Source organism: Sus scrofa, chromosome 1, assembly GCF_000003025.6.
Source record: "Sus scrofa isolate TJ Tabasco breed Duroc chromosome 1, Sscrofa11.1, whole genome shotgun sequence".
NCBI classification, from domain to species: domain Eukaryota; kingdom Metazoa; phylum Chordata; class Mammalia; order Artiodactyla; family Suidae; genus Sus; species Sus scrofa.
The window spans coordinates 166,495,942-166,517,888 of record NC_010443.5 but is presented as its reverse complement, the minus strand read 5'-3'; the positions used below and the strand labels follow the sequence as shown (position 1 = coordinate 166,517,888).

The window sequence follows — 21,947 nt, the reverse complement described above, 5'->3', positions numbered from 1 at the left end:
ACTCTTCTTTCTTAGGGGCTGTCCACACTTAGGGTAGCTTCACAGGGCTTGTGGGCACCTAGAGGAAGTTGCTCTGCCCTGGGGCACTATTCTACCTGTGCTCAGATCCTGCCTCTAGATTCCCTGAGGGGTAGGGTGGTGTTTCAGTTATCTCCGAACCCCCATACAGGGCAAAAATAAGAATGAACATACAAAGTAAAAGTAAAACAATTAAGCTAAACAAAAATAAAAATTAATAATAAGTTAGCGGAGTTCCCGTCGTGGCGCAGTGGTTAACGAATCCGACCAGGAACCATGAGGTTGCGGGTTCGGTCCCTGCCCTTGCTCAGTGGGTTAACGATCCAGCGTTGCCGTGGGCTGTGGTGTAGGTTGCAGACGCGGCTCGGATCCTGCATTGCTGTGGCTCTGGCGTAGGCCAGTGGCTACAGCTCTGATTCGACCCCTAGCCTGGGAACCTCCAAATGCCACGGGAGCAGCCCAAAGAAATAGCAAAAAGACAAAAAAATAAAATAAAATAAAATAAAATAAAATAAAATAAATAAAATAAAATAAAATAAAATAATAAAATAAAAAAATAAAATAAAATAAAATAAAATAAAATAAAATAAAATAAGCAAATTACATTTGTTCATTGCTTACTATGTGCCAGGCACTATGAGAAGCACCTGATACATGTATATGTTAACTAACCTAGTCCTTATTATCCTTCTTAGGCTGACATTACTGTGCCCATTTTGCAGATACAGGAATGGAGGCAGACAGAAAGTAAGTATCTTGTTCAGGTCCCCCTGTGAGCAGTGATGGGACTGGGGGTTAGACAGGGGAGTCTGTTCCAGGGACAGTGCTCAGAGCCCTACTGCTCTCATCAGCAATTGCTGAGGGGCTCCAAGATCCATGCCTCCCACCTGCTCTTCAAATCCATAACTTCCTCAGTGAGACTGGCAGCTTGGGGAGCTAGCCCTATGGCCCCAGCCTCCAGTCGGACCTCTGGGCCACTCTCTAAAGCCCTCACAGAATCTTAAAATTCACCCGGGGAAGGTCTTTTTTCATAGGTACTGATACCTGGACCACCAGCCAAGGAGAGAGAATGTTGATGATGGAGTCTGGGCATCTGTATTTTTTTCTTTTTCTGGTAGGGCTGCACCTGCAGCATATGGAAGTTCCCAGGCTAGGGGTCAAATTGGAGCTGCAGCTGCAGGCCTATGCCACAGCCACAGCAACACCAGATCCAAGCCACATCTGCAAACTACACTGCAGCTCACAGCAACACGGGATCCTTAACCCACTGAGCAATGCCAGGCATCAAACCCACATCCTCACAAACACTATGGTGGGTTCATAACTCGCTGAGACAACAGAAACTTCCAGGCATCCGTATTGTTAAGAGCCCTCCCCACCCCCCACAGTGAGAACTAAGAGCCACTGCTCTAAAGACACTGATTCTCACAGAGGCCCTGGTCCGATTTTGCCACCTGACCCCTCATTCAAAGGCCGGCAGTCCTGCATCTGTATTATCCAGGCTGCCATCCTCTTTCTGTCTATATCACTCCTCCCTAGGGGCCCAGGGGAGGCAAAAAGAGCAAAACTCAACCCAGCCGTGGCATCAGCCCCCCTTACACACAGCCAGAGAAGTTCTTGGAATGTGAATGAGTCTGGAGTAGTCTCAAGAATTTTTTTTCACTTTCTCTAAGGCACTGAATATTCCCCACTCAGTGTTTCCATCCTTAAGGCATAATGACATAATTCCAACCTCTGGTGACTGGTGCTATTTTTCCATTATTTACATGTTTGTGCAATTCGGTCTTCATCCTTCCCAGGAGCTGGCTTTGACGCTATTACCTGCAGGGTCCTTGTGTACCTTTGATCTGCTGAGCATATCTGGTGGGGCAGAGCAGAGAGCCCCAGAACCCTGGGCCACCAGGGAAAGGGCTGAGCTTCCGGACGTGAGGTCACAGCTTGTCCTCCAAAGGGCGCAGCCAGACTTCTAAGACAATGGACAGTTAGGCCTTTGGTAGGGTACGCTGCAAGAGCAAAACAATCCAGGGGCAGTGCCAACTTCCTGGCTTGAAAACACAGCATCTTAGGGTCAAGGCCATGAAAGGAATGAATCAACCTTTGTGCCCAAAGTGCCTGCTCACACCCGCTGACCCGCCATTATCTGCAAGGTCCAGCCTCTTCCGTGCCATGTCCCCTGCCTGGGATGGGCCTTACAAATAGCCTGTTTCTCCTGATGGGCAAACTCCCACTCATTCAAGGTCACCTCATCTGAGGAGCCTTTCCTCAAAGTCCTAGGGACCATCATTGCATATAGATCATGGAACACTACCCCCAGTGTGTAGTTTCTACACCTATCAGTCTGCAAGTCAGGTTTCTCCCACTAGTATATGACCTGGGGCCAGACTCCTTCCTCTGCACACCCCTAGCACTAAGCACAGCACAAGCCACAGGCCACAAGACAGAGATCCATAGACTCAGTCTGCAGAGACATGGGGCTCAAGGCCTGGCATGATGATTCAAAATATTTGGAATTGGTTGCCAACACTAAAAAATAATCAAGACACTTTCCATAAAAATCCACGTTTCTTGTTTTTTGAAAAACCAGAAATCAGAAGATCTGGCCCCTCTGGCCCATATTTCCACTGCTGCTCCTTCAGGAGGTAAGGGGGTTGGATTCATGCCCCCCCCCAAGCCACTTCCCTTGTCATGGTTCCTGTCTGTGTCTTCTTATAGACACATGAACTCGGAGCCCTGGACGAGGCACGCTGTAGGTAATTATAAAAATACTGCAGAAGAGTAAGTCTACTACGACTTTTTTTTTTTTTTTTTTTGCTTTTTAGGGCCACACCCTCGGCATATGGAAGTTCCCAGGCTAGGGGTCCAATTAGAGGTACAGTTGCCGGCCTACACCACAGCCACAGCAACGCAGAATCCAAGCCACATCTGCGACCTATATCTCAGATCATGGCAACGCTGGGTCCCCAACCCACTGAGTAAGGCCAGGGATCAAACCCACAACCTCATGGTTACTAGTCAGATTGTTTCCATTGTGCCACAACGGAAAGTCCTACTATGACTTTCAAAGCCACCAGATTAGCAAGATCCACATGTGAATCAAACAAACTGCACTTCTTACTAGATAGCAATTCTGGATGAAAGCTGGGGACAATCAAATTACCCCCGAAGGGAAAACTGGGGCACCTCCATACGATGGACTATGACTCAGCAGTAAAAAGAAGCAAAGTGCCGACATCCCCCAAGCCATGTTTGAATCTCAAATACGTTACGTTGTGTGAAACAAGGCAGACACAAGGCTGCCTGAATGGTTCTGCTTACAGGCAGTCCTGGTTTTATTGTGCTTCACAGATGTTGGGTTTTTTTCACAAATTGAAAGTTAGGGGCAGCCCTGCATCAAGCAAGTCTATCAGCACCGTTGTAGCTCTGATTCCACCCCTAGCCTGGGAACTCCCATTTGCTCACTTCATGTCTCTGTGTCCCATTTTGGTAATACTGGCAGTATTTCAAACTTTTTCATTATTACTACATTTGGTGACCAGTGATCTTCAATGTTTCTCTTTTGCATTTTGTATTTTGTTTTTATGGCCACATCTGTGGCATATGGAAGTTCCTGGGCCAGAGATTTGTATCCTAGCCACAATGGTGGCAATACCAGATCTTTAACCCACTGCACTGGGCTAGGCATCAAATCCACACCTCTGCAGTGACCTGAGCCACTGCAGTCAGATTCTTAACCCACTGTGCCACAGTGGGAACTCGTGTTTTGTATGTGTACACTTAATAGCTACGTTACAGTAACTTCTGTATGCACTGGGAAACCAAAACAATTTGCGTGATTCACTTTACTGTGATATTTGTTTCATTGTAGTGGCCTAAAATGGAAGTTATCTCCAAGATCTGCCTGTATATGATATTCTGGACAAAACTACAAAGACAGAAAACAGATCAGTGGCAAGGCCTGGCACTGGGAGGAGGGGTTGACTGAAAAAGAGCAGAAGGGAATTTTGGAGGAGGGTTCCAGCAACATGCTATATCACGATTGTGATGGTGGTTACACACTGTGTGCAGCTGTTGAAATACAGAGAACTGTACACTAAAAAGGATGACTATTACTGCATGTGAATGATACCTCAACAAACCCAGTCTTTAAAACAAATTAAGGGAAGGAAGAAACTTTCGTCCTGGTCCTCAATACAGAAAGTTGCATAATAGAGTCCTGCTGGTGGACTGAGCAGAGCTGGGTCCCTTTGCCCAGGCAGTGATGTGCTCTGCACACCCACTGCAGGGAGGCTTCATGTAGCACAGAGAAAAGGTCCTGGGAATACGGTCGCTTGTCCTGTAATGTCCTCATTCTGGGCAGGTGTGGCTTTCAGCCACTAGCCTCAGAGCTAAAAACAGAGACTCAAGATCCACTGAATGAGAATCTTTGGGGTTGAACCACAGGAACTACCAGTCTGATATTTAAAAAGCCCCTTGGGTGAGTCCAATGTATAATATTTGAGATACATCATGGTTGGTTTTAGACCCTATAGACAGTAGTTCCCAAGAGGAGTTCCAGGCTGGGAAAAAAAAAAAACTGAATGGTACCTTCAAAGACTCAGATGCTCTGCACACCATTATTATCTGTGTTAGTAACTGTGTTCACGATTCACTAGGGAGCCAGCTTCACTAGGGAGCTTCAACCTTACAGAGCGCTTTGATGTGATGACCTGGACTAAGCCAGGCAGCTGGCTGGCTTGTTTTACTCCCATTTATTGGATGAGGAAACCGAGAGAGGTCACCTGCCAAAATGGGGTGAGGGCAGGACCTGTGACCCCAGGGCGCTGAGTCCACCTCTCCTCTCTTTACATCACACTAGCTGCAGGGCATGATGTTCTCCTCTCCACTCAGGAGGATGAACTGAAGAGCACTGGGCACAGAGGGAGGAATCAGAACGGGCTTCCTCTCAATCCAGCTGTGAAAAAACCTGTTTGTGCTCCCTGCGCCCAGTCTCAGAGCGGCTGGTGAAGTCCTGGTGTCAGCAATGAGGTGGTGGGCTGCTCAAGGTGCCCGCCCCCCATCTTATTCCTAGCAAGTAGCACAAACCGGGATTACCCAGGAGCTGTGATCCAACTCGCAGTGATCACACCCAGCCCCACCTGCCTGTACCTGCTACTTACTGGGAGTGTCAGGCCCCAGGTGCCGGGACAGAGAAGCCCAGCAGGGTCTCCAGAGCAAAGGAAGCCTGCCCTTGGCCTCACCAAGATGATTTCTGGATATTGTCCAAGATGGCCTCACCCACTTATGTTTCTTTAGGAGGGAACAGGTGGCCCTGAGGGGGTGGGATGAACAGGGCTATGGGTGGGAAAGGCTGTCCCCCCTGGTAGTGTGCACCTGTTGGAAACTGCCAGGGCTCCCACATGACCTTCCAACAGTGCTGCAAAGGGCCCAGGGTCTAAGCCCAGCTGCTTCAGTTCTGGCCCCAGCTCTGCCACTCTGGCAAGCCTCAATTCCAAAGGCACAGGGTGGAGGTAAGAAGAGCTGAGCCACATTCTTGCTGTGTGATCCTAAGCAAGCAACGTCATTTCTCTGAGCCTTAGTTTTCTCATTCATAAAAGGGGGATGACACTAATTGTGCTTACATTATAGAGCTGATGTGAAGACTAGATTCCCTCAAATATATAAAGCACCTGACACATTCTAGGCCTCTACAAATTTTAGCTGTCACCATCACCACCACTATCCTCAATTTCCCAGGCTGTGAAATGGGAATAATCCCAATCCCTGCCCTGCCACCATCACATGAGTATTGTAAGATTAGGTGAAACTGTGAACTCCATGAGGACAGAGCTGACCTACTCTGCTCCCCTGATGCATCCCCAGGATTTAGAACAGTGCCTGGAAATAGCAGGTGCTTATTTAGAAAATATGAATAAATGAATGAAGTGTGAGAATCTATCTTGTGACTCTGCAGGCCCTCCATAAGGGTGCACTGCTTTTGTTTGTCATGCATAGCCAGTGATGTCCAGTAACAGAATGGGTCGTGCTGGGAAGTACTGAGTTCCCCATCACTGGAGGCAATTAAAGAAACTGGAAGGTCCCTTGGCACAGGTGTCAGAGATGGCGCTCACATATCAGGTTCAGGTTGAACTTGATGACACCTTGAGGGTCCTTTCAACTATGCTCACGCATCCCATCCCTAAACCTTCAGCCATTAAATGCCCTCAGTCAAGTCTTCTCTAGTCAATTCACACTAAGTGAATGTAAAACCAGCCCTGGCACCTCCACGCTGTGGTCACAGACTCCACCCAGATGGATGGTCTCAAACCATACATCCACACACACTTCCTTCACTCTGCACATGCAGCCACTCACTGGGCAGATGCCACCATCATCATCACCAACGCCAGCAGCTAACATACTCAGGGCTCACTGAAAACCAGGCTTGGGGTCCTGGGCCAACTTGGTCTCGTTTAATTCTCACTCCTAAGAGGAAGGGATCATTATCCCCATCTTTTCTTTTTTTTCCTTTTTGGCTGTGCCTGCAGCATACAGAAGTTCCTGGGCTAGGAATCGAACCTGTGCCACAGCAGTGACGAAGCCAGAGCTTTAACCACTAGGCCACCATGGAACTCCTTTCCCCATTTTAAAGATGGAAAGCCAAGCCTCAGGAAAGTAAATGACTTGCCCAAGGTCACACAGTTGGCAGGAGCTGGGTTCATACCTCAGCCCCATCTTGCTCCAAAGCCTGTCCTCTTGAGCCATACTGTCTTCCTAAAAAATACCAACAACCAAACCAAGGCGAACTCAACTGGTTCTCACAAGGCCGCTTCCAGATCAGCTGACATCCTAACCTTGATGGTGGAGCGAAGTGGATGACCTGCCCTTTGGGAAAAGTAGGTCACGAGGCCAAAGGCACATTCTCACTTCAGGGGCAGGTGGGTGGGTCTCCAGGTTCATGCTGGAGTGTAACCAGCCAACAGAGGGCTCCTGCTTGGGCACGAGCAGCACATGGACCCCGGCTTGCGAATGGTTCAAACCCACCTCTGTAATTCTTCTCTAGGGCTGCTTCTCTCAGCCATATATCCCAACCAGACTGGACTCTTCCTTGTCACCTGGCCCCTTATTAGAAATACCTTCTCCTCTTCCTGGAAAACCTTTTCTCTCGGCAAAGCCTCTCTGATCCGTCTCTGGTCACTCCCTCCTCCATGCTCCCTCCATAACACTTGGTCCAGCCCTCCATCCCAGCACTTACTGCATTGTTCTCCGCCTAGCTGTTTATGATCCTGCCTCCCTCGCCAGACTGTGAGTCCCTCGGGCTGTGAGCACGGGGTCTGGCACCACAAAGATGCCCAATCAAGGCTGTGGTTTCATTACTCACGGCCGGAAAGGTCCCCACACTGGGCACTGGCAGGGTTGGCAGCCGTCTATAGCTGAGAATGTTCACTGCCGAAGTCGCCCATCCGCACGGAGCTGAGGAACAAGCCTGTGCACAAGCAGGCGAGGAGAACATCTGGGCTCAGAAAGCAGTAACTTCCTGGAAGTGGAGCGACGTGGAATCAGGAGGTACGGTTCACACTGCTCCCGAGTGGCGCTAGGCCAGCAGACTGCCTTGCTTTTGCCCAGCCCACTTTCTACCATTTGCTGGGGGATTTCATCACAGAAACGGGCTCCCTGCTGACCCTGCCTGACACACACAGCGGGGCAGCCTGGAAAGGCTCTCACCCCGGTCCACCACAGCTGGCTGGGTAACAGCAGGCCCCCCCCACCTCTGGGACTCAGTCTGCTCATCTGCAAAACAGGAGACTCAATCACCCCTGCTATGCAAGCCTTATGGGGCTGGGGGAAAAGCAGGGGAGTGAGTCAAAGACAGAAGGCACGCTGGAAATATAAAAACGACTCCAAAACAAGACGTGGGGCCATGTGAGGTCGGAAGGGGAAGGCTCTCTTCAGTCCTGTGGCTTCAAAATTCCTACAAGACCCACAGTCAAGGTCCTTCCTGGGCATCAGATTTGTCATTTGTCATATGCGGGGGGCGGGGGGAGGGTAACTGAATTGGGGTCATCCAAACGTCAGAATTTGTGTACTACTGTCAACACATTTTCTACAAATCGCTTTAATCATATTTATATTACAATTTTGTTTAAATTGACTCTAAAATTTAAATATCTGCCCAAGCCTGGTTCTAATCAATTTTATCCATGACAAGACTGGTTTGATGCGTTAGTGACACTTGTTTCTATTAGACACTAAATAAGTATGTGACAATTAAACCAAACCAAGTTCATCACAGCTCCACTGAAGCCATCCTGGGCACCACTGGTGAGCCACATCTGTTCTTGAATAAACAGGGATCCTGCAGGCCCTTGCCAGCTCCAAAAGTCCAAGGTTCACATCTACGTGATGTACCCACTTGGCACCCAGCCCTGGGACAGAAGCCTTAGGAGATGGAAAGACAATCCCCACTCTCTAGGAGCTTCCAATCTTGTCTGCAAAAAAAAAAAATGTTTTCCAGTTACTTCTGTGTGCTTTACTCATATTTTGCTTAAAGTTTGCTTTAAGGCACTATAGCTAAATGTATATCTTACAGCAGGGTGAAAAATTAAGCAGGTGATACAATTCAGATTATAGGAAAGTGAAGGAAGGACAACTAAGGCAAGGCAAAATGAATGTATAAGAGGCTTATTGGAATTCTTGAATGCTCCCTGGAAGAACATCACAGATTGGAGCACTGGGCTTCCTAGCAGCCAAAGTAAAAAGGGAATCAGTTTTCATTCTCCTTTCATGTGGTACTTTCTCATCAGCATGTAATATATGAGCAATGTACTCACAGCATCTCTGAGATAAATGCGATGTACTGGTCTCTGAGGCTGCTGACCTGGGCAGAAAGATGCTGCTCCCTTCTCCTGACAGGGGTCCTTGCCTCTCCTTGAACTCTTCCCCCAAATAAAACTTTGATCATTTACCAATTCCCTTTTTCAAAAATGTATACTGTTTTTCCTCTTACCTCCAGAATGAAATTTAAAATTTTAGACTAGTAGTCGTGCATCCTCTTGAAATAGCCCCAAAGTATCTTTAGGGTGAAAACTCTAGGCACTTCATATTTAGGTCTCAGTGGAACTGCCTGAGTTCAAATCTTGGCCCTACCACTCAGAAGCCATGTGACCCTGGGCAAGGCACATAACTTCCCTGAGCCTCAATATCTTCATCCTTACCATGAAGCTATAAAGAGCTGTCTCCTGGGGTCACTGTGAGAACTGCATGATGGCCCGAGAAAGGCCCTGCTCCCATGCCAGGCGCAGCAATGTTAGCTCTTCTGTGGGGCCCTCTCATGTCTCCCTGCTCCTGCCGTGGTTTCAATCTGGCCGCCTTTCCCCTTTCTCTGTTGACTGAAATCCTATTATTCATCCAAACACAGCTCAAGTGCCACTTGAACTGGGGATTTCCCTGATTTTCCCAATCAAAAGAACCCATTCCTTGCTCTCTTTTCCCACAGCACATAACCTATACACAATACAATATATGCATTATGCGTAACACACAGCTGTGTTTCTTGCCCTGGAGGGTCACCTCCTACTAGTAGGTTATGGAATCCACATCATAGGTTGCCACTTGCACTTTAAAAAAAGCGGGTGGAGTTCCCGGTCATGGCTCAGTGGAAACGAATCTGACTAGCATCCATGAGAATGCAGGTTCCATTCCTGGCCTTGCTCAGTGGGTTACAGATCTGGTGTTGCTGTGAGCTCTGGGGTAGATGGCAGTCACGGCTCAAATCTGGCATTGCTGTGGCTGTGGTGTAGGCCAGTTGCTACAGCTCTGATTTGACTCCTAACCTGGGAACCTTCATATGCTGCAGGTGCAGCCCTAAAAAAATAAATAAATAAAAAAGTGGAAAGACTAGAAAACACCAGAGTGTATGACACGACTTTGGTTTTATATATGTAACACATGTGTGTGTGCACATGTGTGTGCTTTGTCATAACATAAAATGATTTTCTTACTAGGAGTCACAGGCAAAAAAAAATGTCTGAAACCTGTAGCATGATCAGTGGGTTCTTGGAGGGCAGGGACCAAGTCAGATTCACCTCTGTGTCCCCAGCAGTGAGCATAGAGCCTGGCACGTATGAACTCTACAAACTGGAAAATCTAGCAACCCAGAGCAGTGTGATTACTCGGGCATTCCAGCTGCCCCAGATTCAACCCCCATGTTCAGCCACAGCTGCCATGGGTCCATCCAGCAGGACCACAGTTAACCAGCAGGAGTTTCGAAATTGAGGATGTTGGGAAAAGAACAGTGTGGTTTTGTCCCTCCTTACCCAGGATTCCCTCACAGGACTCCACCTTCATCTACTATAAAATGGGAGTGATGATGCCAGTAGCACCCATCCTACAGGGAGAGAACACAGCAGGAAGGCCTAGAGGTGATCTGGTCGTGCTCTTCATTCAAGTTTGCTGAGAAAGAACACATGCGAGCACATGCTTACACACATATCCATGCATGCACACACTCTCTGTTACACACACACACACACACACACACACACACACACACACACGAAACTGCTCTTCATTGTGCAGATGGGAACGTGGAGGCCCAGTGAAGGCAAGTGACTTGCTCCGCCAAATCACACGGAAGACGAGGGGCAGAGCTGGACCTAGTCAAGCCCCTTGCTTCCTAGGCCAAGGGTGAAGCGAGGACCAATGACGTATTAAGCAGAAAAGTGCTTGGAAGAACCTGGAAGGTCCCTTTCAAGCCTGAGAGGCAGTGTCACACCCAGCTCCATGACCCGCAGAAGCCAGAGGTTGCTGTGCCTTAAATGGCCCTCTCCTCCTGAGCTGCCTCCCACCCGTAGTTGCCAGTCCCCTAGGGCCACCTGGGCTAGGAGAGCACCCTGTCCTGCTTTTAGGGCCGGAGGGAGCCCATGTCTCTAGAAACCATGGGCTCGGAGGCAATCAGACCCGGCTGTAACTCAGTTCCCAAAATTCCCAGGCTGTTTCCTTAACCCCTCAGAGCCGTGGATCCTGATCTGGTAACCACAGTTATGGCTCCACTTCCTTGGTTCGTGGGAGGATTAAATGAAACAAGGTAAGTTAAAGACCTGGTAAGTGTGAGCAAACTTTAGTTTCTCCCCTTCTTCCTTCTTCCTCCAAACCCTTTATAATACCCTCTGAGGTTTGTTCCAACTAAAAACAAACACCTCTGACTGTATGCTCTGCTCTAACCCTTTGGTGTCCTACACGAAGAGAGGGAAGTCTAAGCTCCTTTCCTCAGAGTCCTTCATGGATGGGACTCTGTCGCCTTACCTCATTAGTCCTTCTGTCCATCAACAGATGGACCAGTCCCTTGGGATCACAGGGTTTGCTGAGAACAAATATGTACACGCAGAGAAGTACACGCTTACATATGCACACACAGGCACACATGCACACACACAGCCCGCTCTGCTCAGACTTGCCTCCTCACATCCTCCTTTCAAAACTCGAATTCCAAATGCCTTCTCAGATCCTTGTAGGTGGAATTAGTCTGCCTGTGTGGGTTTGGTTCCAGAACCAAGAGCCCTTCAGCACACTGTGTAGCTGCTTGTCTTTGCTCTGAGATCCTGAGCACCCCAGAGGTAAGATCCCTGTCTTGGGCACACAGGGCTCTCTCGGATGACGGTAGCCAGGGACTCCCTGTGTGTGTCACAGCCCACATGCCAACAGCTGCACTAACAGCCTGTCAGAATCACTCAGGCTGCAGCCTGGAAGATTTGCACAATTGCTCACGGCATCCAGCAGGCATCTGAATCTCCAACCAGGGCAGCCACTGGCTTTTAAGGGAGTGTGGCATGGCAGAAAGGCCAGCAGGCCAGGCAGCAAGAAACCCTGGTGGGGGTGGGTGACCTTAAGCAAAGACTTCTCTTCCATGGGAATCACAATAAAATTCTGAAACCTATAAATAACACCAAAAGCAAGGCTAAATGCCTGGCTGAGAAGGAACTAGGACAACCAAGAGCTTTTTCAAGCTACATACATCCTGCCCAAGATTCTTAACCCTCCTCCCCCCTGATAAATGTATATCAGAATCCAGGGTGGTAGGCAAGAGGCAGGAATATTGTCCTGTGATAATTCTGATTAGTCATGTCCCAGACAGCAACCCCCTTAGGCCCACAATTATACTGTTCAATGCCAAAGCACACTCTGCAGTCAGTCCTTGGGCAATTAAGCCAGGGTGCAATGCTTACGCGATCCAAGGCAGCACCCAGTGACTGCACCAGAGTGCAGGGCGGTGGGTGAAGGGCTCTTCTAGCACAGAAGGGAGAAAAGGGATCCTTGGACAGTGCTGCTGGGGGAGGGAATGAGCCCGCGTGTCAACCTCCAGGCAGGTCTGGCCCACAGGAGGGGCTCTATAAATGGCAGCCTCCCCCACCCTCCTTCTGGGTGAAGTTTGTCTTCCATCAGGCAGTGGGCATCCAGGAGCGAAGGCTCTCCAGCTCCCCGCCGATGCTCCTCTGAGCCTGAGCCACAGCCACTGCCTGAGGAATGGGGCCATTGCAAAGGCCTGAAAACCCTTTCTCATTACACAAACATCTACTGTGTGGTTGTCTCGTACCACGCCCCCAAGCGAGAGGCTACAGAGGAGCAAGTCCTGCCTGCACTCACCAAGAGGCTCCCATCCAGGTGAAGTGACTGATCTTCTGACCACTCTGATTAGGGAGGTCGGCATTGGTCTTGGCTCTTGGTGCTTGGGGCACTCAGGCCACACCACAGGTGCCCTGGGAATCACAGGATAACTGAAGGCAGGGTTAGCCAGAGAGCCTCTGATGATGACCAAACAGTGTGTTCTGTGCTGGCCTGGGAGCCCTGGGAGGTGGAGGGCCCATTTCCCTGAGTGCCTAGAACCTGCAGTCAGGTTCAGCCTGGAAGGCCTGCAGTGGTGCCCATGACGCCTCGGGTCTCTCCCCTCAGAGGCCCCGCCGCAGAGCTCCTCTCCTGTACGCAGCACCCCCACCATCCCGCCCTCTGGGCAGCCAGTGCCTGGTAAACAGGACCCTGTGGGGGGCCAAGCCCCCACCCCACTGGGCTCCCACACACAGAAGCTTTGTCTGAGCTGCTGATGCATAATACATGGGCACAGGCCCGGACCAGCCGCAGGGCCATCTTGGACAACAGGCCCGTCACTAAGAGGCTGTGAGAGACGCAGCCAGGACACAATGTGCTCCAGTCAGAGCTAAGGGCAGTGGATAAAGGGCCCACTGGGGCCTTGGAACCAGCCCCTCCCCCAGTGCACAGTGCAGGGGTGGGGAGGACGGCTGTCCTCAGAGGGCCCAGGGTGGGGGTGGGGGTGGGGTCTTGAAATCCTCCCAGTCACCTCCCACTGCAGCCTCCGGCCACATCCTTGACTTGGCTGCTTTACCCTTGTGGCCCACGGACAGTCATGAGGACCTCTCCTTGTCTTGGTCCCCATGTTCCTTTTTTAAACAGGTGCTGTTCCTTCTCCAGCAGGTGTTGTTACACGTCAGGGTCCAGTTTGCTCCCTGGGGTCTTGGGTCCTCGATCATGGCTGTCCTCGAGGCCCCTCTCCCAACCACACATCAGTGGGAAAACAACATGGGGATACCCGAGGATAAGAGAGGGGCATAATAAATCACCTACCACATACTTCCTAGAGGCCATGCACAGTCATAGGTGATAAAACAGCACCTTCCTCTTGCAGGGTATTTTCAAGTAGAATAAATCCACATGCAGATACCTCTAAATAAGAATTGGGGAACTACATGCATAGCAGCTTTAGCAATAAGGACCTGGAAGATTCCTTCTTGAACCACCGTGCAGACACATTAAAGACGTGCTTAGAGGGTCTCACTGGCACAGAGATGCTTATTCTGAGGCTCACTCCCAGAAATTCTGATTCAGAAGGTCTGGATGAGAGCCCAGGACTCTGCATTTTAACAAACACCTAAGAGATTCCAAGGCAGGTGGTTGACAAATGACACTTTAAGACGCCAAGGTTAATGAAAAAAATCATAGGTTTCAAATATGCAAAAAAGTACTACACACTGGCGGTTCAGTAAACAATCGATGACAAATTAATCAGTTATGAGGGAACTCAATTCACAGCACTTATAATTAAAAACCAAGAATGGCAGCAATTGGACATTGAAGACAACTCAAATGACACTGAGAGCAAAGTGTGCTTATTGAAAATTTCAGGATTTCTAGTTAGCTATATGAATGCACATAGTAAGAGCTTTGCCAAAAACTGCAAAGGCACCAGCCATCTCCATAAATTTTAAGGCCCCCAAAACTTCTAGGAATATACTAATTTGGGTTTACGAATGCCAAATATGGTTTGATAATCCTAGTTTGATATAGGATATTCATAAGCAGCTTTTGGTTGTGCATTAAAATAAAAATCTATGGAACTGTGCTTCATTGGCTGTTAAGAATCCAAGGAAGGGCTTGCAATCCCAAATCTATTCACAACAGGAGAGCCTTGCAACCAGCAGGGAACTGAAGATTCTATATTCACTTTTTTTAAGATTAAAGTATAGTTGATTTACAATGTTGTGCCAATTTCTGCTATACAGCAAAGTGACACACACACATATATATATATTCCCTTTATGTTATCTTTCAACATGGTCTATCCCAGAGACTGGATATATAGTTCCCTGTGCTATCCAGTAGGACCTCATTACTTATCCATACTAAAGGTAATAGTTTGCATCTACTAACCCCAGACTCCCAGTCCATCCCACTCCCTCCTCCACTCTTGGAAACCACAAGTCCATTCTCTGTATCTGTAAGTCTGTATCTGTTTTTGTAGATAGTTCATCTGTGTCATATTTTAAATTCCACATAAAAGTGATATCACATGGTATCTGTCTTTCTCTTTCTGACTACACTTAGTATGGGAATCTCGAGTTGCATCCATGTTGCTGCAAATGGCATTATTTCATTCTTTTTTATGGCCGAGCAGTATTTCATTGGATATATGGAATACTACTCAGCCATTCATCTGTCAATGAACATTTAGGTTGCTTCCATGTTGAAGACCCTATATTCACATTTGGTCCTTGTCAACATGGATGCGGCTGCATCAAGAGCCTTTAAGATCTTCATTAATTTTACCTATTTCTGAGAGTCCACCTGGATAAACAATGGGCACAATTCACGTATTAGGATGTTTCTGAAAAGCAGAAAGGTGGACCCACCTTAAATGTCCAATAATAAGAGGTTGTTAAAATCAAGTATGTTTATGTTTATATGACAATTCTGCAAACATAAAAAGCATGCCTTTGAGATATTTCATCAAATCTAATTCAACAGATCATAGGACTGACCATTATTATGTTCTTCTGAAAAAGAAAAACATGCAGTGACTATGACATGCTAGTGAAAATATATCCCAATTTCAGAGTCCACAAAATGTGAAATATTATAATCTATGAGATACAGTATAAATAATACTATAAGGAAATGCTTCTGATACAATATTAAAATAATAAATGCAAAAGCAGGCTATACTTACATGCACTCGTAGAAAAAACAAATGAAAGGAAAAACAGAACAATGCAAAGGGTGGTCTCTTGGGAAGGTGGGAGAAAGGATGAAACTTTATCTCCATCTTTATATTTTTGTGATTTCATTAATTTTCAGAATGAACACATTTTAATAATCTGAAAAATATATTGTTTAAAATAATTATAAAAATGAATCCCATGGAACAGTTAAAAATCATGGCAAGCATGTGCATGTCCATAGGCAGCATATCCCATAGCCAGTCGGCACTGGGACATGTTCCCTGGTGTCGGAGAGCCCCAGCTGGCTTCACTTAGCTGCTGCCCAGTACATGGGATGGTTCCGAATTTGTTGCTAACAGAAGCTTTAAAGTACTTCTTGTATTTTCCTTCGTGGATTTTTTCCTTGGTCACTTTCAGGGTGTTAGGTGGAAGATGTTGATGGCTCCATGAGTTGGTGTCAAGGGACAGGCTGGTGTCTGTGATCCGTTTTCACTCAGATCTTGTTTATTTTCTTCCTTTCTTTTTTTTTTTTTTTTTTTTTTTTTTGGTCTTTTGTCTTTTTAGAGCCACACCCACGGCATATGGAGGTTCCCAGGCTAGGGGTCTAATCGGAGCCTACACCACAGCCACAGCAACAACAGATCAGAGCCGCATCTGCAACCTACATCACAGCTCTCGGCAACGCCGGATCCTTAACCCACTGAGCAAGGCCAGGGATCGAACCCACAACCTCATGGTTCCTGGTCAGATTTATTTCTGTTGCGCCATGAAGGGAACTCCAGATCCTGTTTCTATACATGCACCTTCTGCACCGGCCCGAGGCCGTAATACTCTCCCAAACTCACCTTACAGAGGCTGAAATTCTTCAACTGGGGAGCAGAGTTTTGTACTCTGCAAGGTGATAAGGCATTCCAACGAAAACAGCAGTTCCCTGAGAGAAAGGGCCCTGGGAGAGACGTCCCCTCAGGTGTAGAAGATGGATGCAGGATCTAGTCTGAGGTGTAGGATATTTAGGGAGGGGAGGGAGCGGTGGGGACATGAGGGAAAATGCAGAAAGGTTGAGACACCAAAGGAAAGGGCACGAGGGAGGAGACCAGGGACCCGGGAGTCAACCTTCTCCAGGGAAAGTGGCAAACGAGAGTCCATGCGGCCTCCGTGCAGAGGCAGGGAAACGCCGCATCTTTGGAGGGCATGCCAAGCACCCTAGAGGAATCTGGACCCGTAGGAAGAAAAGGGGGTGGGGTGGAAGTGAGCAGAGGGGTGTGAAAATGCAGGATTCTCACAAAGGATCCACATCCCCATCAGGATGTCCCCCAGCTCATACCCAGCAGCCCAAGGGACCAGCGAACATGTCGAGAAAGATCAGAACGCTGGGCTGGAACTAAGAGACTAAGGTTTGAACTGTGACCCTTTCAAATGACCTTCAGTGCACCGTGTGCCCTCTGGTACCAAGTTTCAGGAAATGTAAAATAGAGGGGGTAAGTCAAGTGATCTTTAAGGTCCTTTCTGATTTGAACATCTTGTGATTCCAAAATAGATGCAACTCGCTCATTTTTTAAAATTTTGTTTTTTAATAACCACAGTATACACTGAAGGTGTACAACATGATGATTTGGTATACATACACGCAGTGAAATGATTACTATAGTCAAGCTAACTATACATTCTTCTCCTCATTTCCTTGCCATTTTGTGTGTGGTGGGGGCGGGGAGAGCACCTGAAATCCACTCTCTTAACAAATGTCCAGTATTCAATACAGTATTATTAACTATAGTCATCATATGTGCATTAGACTTCTAGACCGATTCATCCTACTAAATGCACTTCTGTATCCTTTGACCAACATCTCCCCATTTCCCCCACCTTCCCACCCCTGGTAACCATTGTTCTGCTCTGTATGATCTTATAGCATACTCAAAATGGATTAAAGAGTTCAATGTAAGACATAGAAACCATAAACCTCCTAGAAGAAGAAAGAGGGGAAAAGCTCCTTGATATTGGCCTTGGCAATGATTTCTTTTTAATATAACAACAAAAGCTCAGGTGACAAAAACAAAAATAAGCAAATGGGACTATATCAAACTAAAAAGTTCTGCACAGCAGAGAAAACCATCAGCAAAAAGAAGAGAAGGCAATGTATAATAAATTATATGTATATATTGGGCTTTTTACCATTCCACATATGAATTCATGACTTTTTCTTTCTTTCTGGGTCTCATTTATTTCACTGAGCATAATGTCCTACAGTTTCATCCATGTTTTTGCAAATTGCAGGAGATCCTTTTTTAAAGCTGAATTCTATTCCATTTGTGTGTGTGTGCGTGTGTGTGCGTGTGTGCTCGTGCACATTTGTGTGTGTATCACATCTTCTTTTTATCCATTTACCTGTCAATGGACACTTAGGTTGTTTCCATATCTTGGCCGTTGTGAATAATGCTGCAATGAACATGGGGGTGCAGGTAGTTCTTCGAGATACTGATTTCATTTCCTTTGGATATACACCCAAAAGTGGAATTGCTGGATCATAGAGTAGTTCTATTTTTAATTTTTGGAGAAACTTCCATACTGTTCTCCATAATGGCTGTACCAATTTACATTCCTACCAGTAGTGTATAGGGTTCGTTTTTCACCACATCCTCATCAACCCTTGTTACCTTTTTTATTTTTTTTTAAATAATGGCCACCCTAACAGGTGTGATGAGACATCTCATTGTGGTTTTCATTTGCATTTCCCCAATGATTATTTTGACCATTTTTTCACACACCTGTTGGCCATTTGTATATCTTCTTTGAAAAAAATGTCTGGTTAGATCTTTTGCCCATTTTATAAATTGGGTTGTTATTTGCTATTGTTTATTTGGTTTCTGTGTTTTGCTATTGAGTTCTATGAGTTCCTTTTATATGTTGGATATCAACCCCTTATTGGACATATGGTTTGAAAATATGCTCTCCCAACCTATATGTTGCCGTCTCTTTTTGTTGATGGTTTCCTTTCCTGTGCAGAACTTTTTAGTTTGACGTAGTCCCATTTGCTTACTTTTGTTTTGTCACCTGAGCTTTTGGTGTCATATTTAAAAAATCACTCCTGCCAAGGCCAATGTCAAGGAGCTTTTTTCCCTCTGTCTTCTTCTAGGAGGTTTATGGTTTCATGTCTTACATTTAAGTCTTTAATCCATTTTAAGTACGCCATAAGATAAGGATCCAATTTCATTCTTTTGCATGTGGACATCTGGTTTTCTCAACAACAGTTTTTTGTTTTTTTTTTTTTTCCTTTTTTCTTTTTTGGCCGTACCTGTGGCATATGGAAGTTTGAGGCCAGGAATCAAATCTAAGCCACAGCTGTGGCAATGTCAGATCCTTAACCTGCTGCACCTCAGCAGCAACTCCCCCAACACCATTTACTGAAAAGGCTATTCTTTCCCCATTGTGTTTTCCCAGTGCCTCTGCAGAAAATTAGTTAGCCTGTATATGCTCAGGTTTATTTCTGAGCTGAAATCACTCATTTCGTCCATCAAACAATTACTGAACATATTATCTGTACAAAGGACAGCATTAGGGCCACAGGAGCTACCAAGCAGAATGGGAGGAGGGAACCACACTCACGGAACATTTAATACTTGCCAGGCACCAAGCTACCCTATCGTTAGTAACAATCCTAAGGGGCAGATATCATTTTCTCCATTTCAGACACTAAAACTGAGGTTCAGCAGTGTTAAGTCCCTTGTCCAAGGTCACAGAATGGTAAGTTGTAGGGCTGACAGCTTCAAGTTAACCCACCATGCCTCAGCCCACTGCTAGGAGAAAAAGCTCCATCTTTGCTTTCAAAGAACTCACAATCCAGTGATTGTCTGAATTAGACAACAAATGAACCCCAACACAGAGATGGAGGAGCAGAGGAAAAGCTGGCATGGAATCTGCCTGAAGCTTAACTAAGACTCCAGATTTGCAGTGTGGAACCAAGGGCAAGGGCAGGGAGGGGCAGCACTGGCATTTCGGGTAGAGGAAACAGCACAAGGCATGAGTGGAGAGAGGGTTAAAGTTCATGGGTCATTGAGGAAAGGGCTGGAACAAGGGAGGCTAGAGATCAGGGTGGGAGACAAGCCTCGGAAGATGAGGGGCGGGGGCAGGTCATATGGGGCCCTGGATGCCACGTTAAGGGTCGGCACTGCGGCTAGCCCCCAGCCCTTCCTCCACAGTCATGAAGAAAATGCAGAACTTCAGGGCAGAAGTGGCTCACCACTTGCTTCCTAAACCAGTGGAGACCCCACGCCACCCTGCAGGGCCCTAGCTCTTCCTCTAGGCCACATCCACCCACATTTACTGAGGGCTGCTGGTGCTGGGGCCACGGACTGCAAACTTCCTGAGGACGGGGCCCATTTCTGACAGATCTTTCATGCCTACCCTATAAGAGGTGCTCAATAAACATTCACCTAATTAAGTGTGAATAACAAGTGGAATCATCACCACATTCTTTTTCTCTCTGTGCTTGAGTCTCTGGCCCAAGAAAACTAAGGGGGTGGAAGGGAGAGGCTGGTTACACAATTATGGGGCCTCCCGGGGATGGGCTCGCTGGCCAGTCTGGATGACTCATGTGGATTCTAGGTCCAGCCAGTGTACTGATCGGGGCCTCTGTGCACCCCCCGCCCCATCCCAGCCTGTCTGCCATCACTTCCAGTGACGAAGCCCAAAAGGCCCATCCACAGGCATGCAGTGAAAAGGAGCTCTCGGATCCCTTGTCCTCACTGCCTGACCCCAGCTCACCCCAGGGCAGCCAGCACGGCAGCCTCCACCAGTAGCTTTTCTGCCTTTGGTTAAGTCACACAGGAGGCTCTGGGAAGAGAACAACAGGGAGAGGGCGAAGGGCCAGGAGGGAGGAGCTGGGAGGCCAGCAGCGAAGAGAAGATGGAGACCCCGTGACACCTTCCCCATTTACGTACCTACCCCCAACTCAGAGAAGCCTGTTAAAGACAACTCAGCATGTCCTGTGTCATCAGCCACCATGTAGGAGGCAAGGCCCCACCCTGAGTTCTGAGAGCCCCCTTCCTCTTCCTCTCCATTGACCCCACTCGGGGCCAGTCTCCCTTACCACATGCCGAGATGCTTGATAGTAAACTAAGCCCCTTCTCTGCGCTCACACAGCCAGGGCCCTCTTCTTAAATATAGATGCTGCTGGGAGAAAGAAGGAAGACTGTTCCTAACGGCCAGCGTGACCCAATCCACCAGATCTTCTTTCCCCTCTGCCAGAAAGGGCTCAAGATTGGGAGCGCCAGGGGACAAGGAGGAATCTTCCTGACATGGTAAATTATGCCTCTGCAGGATGGCTGCACCCTGGGTCCCAACAAGGCCCCACACTTACTTTATCCCTGTTACCATTTGCCAGGGCCAAATCCCAGTCAGCCCCAAGGCCCAGTTCAAATGCTGCTTCCCCACTAGCCCTTCCCCCACCACTGTGCTCTCATCCTGGGGCCCTCAGAGCTTCCCAGGGCATGTGGCTGCCATGGCCAGTCAGCTTCCTCTCTGCTGGCCCTGGAGGAAAGGGTCTGAGTCTGAGTGCTCTCTTTGTGCCTGGCACCAATAAACAGTTTTAGTAAACATGTGTTGAATGGATGGATGGAGGGCTGGAATGGTGGATGCAGGGGGAGGTGGAGGAGGAGGAGGATGACAATGATCAAGAATTCCAGGAGTTCCCATTGTGAAACAGTGGTTAACGAATCCAACTAGGAACCATGAGGTTGTGGGTTCGATCTCTGGCCTTGCTCAGTGGGTTAAGGATCCAGCATTGCCGTGAGCTGTGGTGTAGGTCACAGACGCGGCTTGGATCCCGCATTGCTGTGGCTCTGGTGTAGGCCGGTGGTTACAGCTTTGATTGGACCCCTAGCCTGGGAACCTCCATATGCCACGGGAAGCAACCCTAGAAAAGGCAAAAAGACAAAAAAAAAAAAAAAAAGGAATTCCAAGTCCCCTCCTGGAGCCCCATCCCTCCTCTGGTGGGAAGCCTGAGAAAGGGCACTTAGGAGTCTGGCAGGGGAGGGGCAGAGAACAAAGCCTTGAGGCTCTCACCATTTAGGATTCAAAAATCCTGGCTCCTGGGGAAGGAGGAGCTGGGAAGAAGAGGGGACTGCATTCCTTGACCCCTGGTTCTCACATCATTTTCCAACAAATCCCTGCAATGCAAACCCCTGAAAAACAGAAACGCACCCCCAACAGACACAAGCACACATGCACACACATATAGCGGGAGCTGGGCCCCTCTGCCAGCCAGTAGGTGAGCCTTGACAGATTAGCCTGGCCAATCCCAATTCCCAAGGCCACAGTCTTCTACGGAACCAGAGCATGGAAGAGGGAGCACCTGCCTTGCTGGCCCTTTGCCCAGAAGACCTGGACACTGTAACCACCACCCATGGGTCTGGCCGTGGGCAGCTAGCCACAGGATGCCAAATCTTGATT

The 21,947-nt window shown here is 47.8% G+C and overlaps 1 protein-coding gene across 3 annotated transcripts in view; it reads right to left on the bottom strand.

The window, feature by feature from the left end:
- Positions 1-21,947, bottom strand: part of CORO2B (coronin 2B) — a 142,971-nt gene that overhangs the window by 90,952 nt on the left and 30,072 nt on the right. Inside the window, exon 1 of one of the 3 annotated variants that reach the window (XM_013993330.2) lies at positions 7,376-12,623. The exons of 1 other annotated variant lie outside the window; for it this stretch is intronic. In XM_013993330.2, coding sequence (XP_013848784.1) covers positions 7,376-7,507 — 132 coding nt within the window. In that variant the 5' untranslated portion in view covers positions 7,508-12,623. One more of the 3 variants, XM_013993332.2, reaches the window with a different exon arrangement.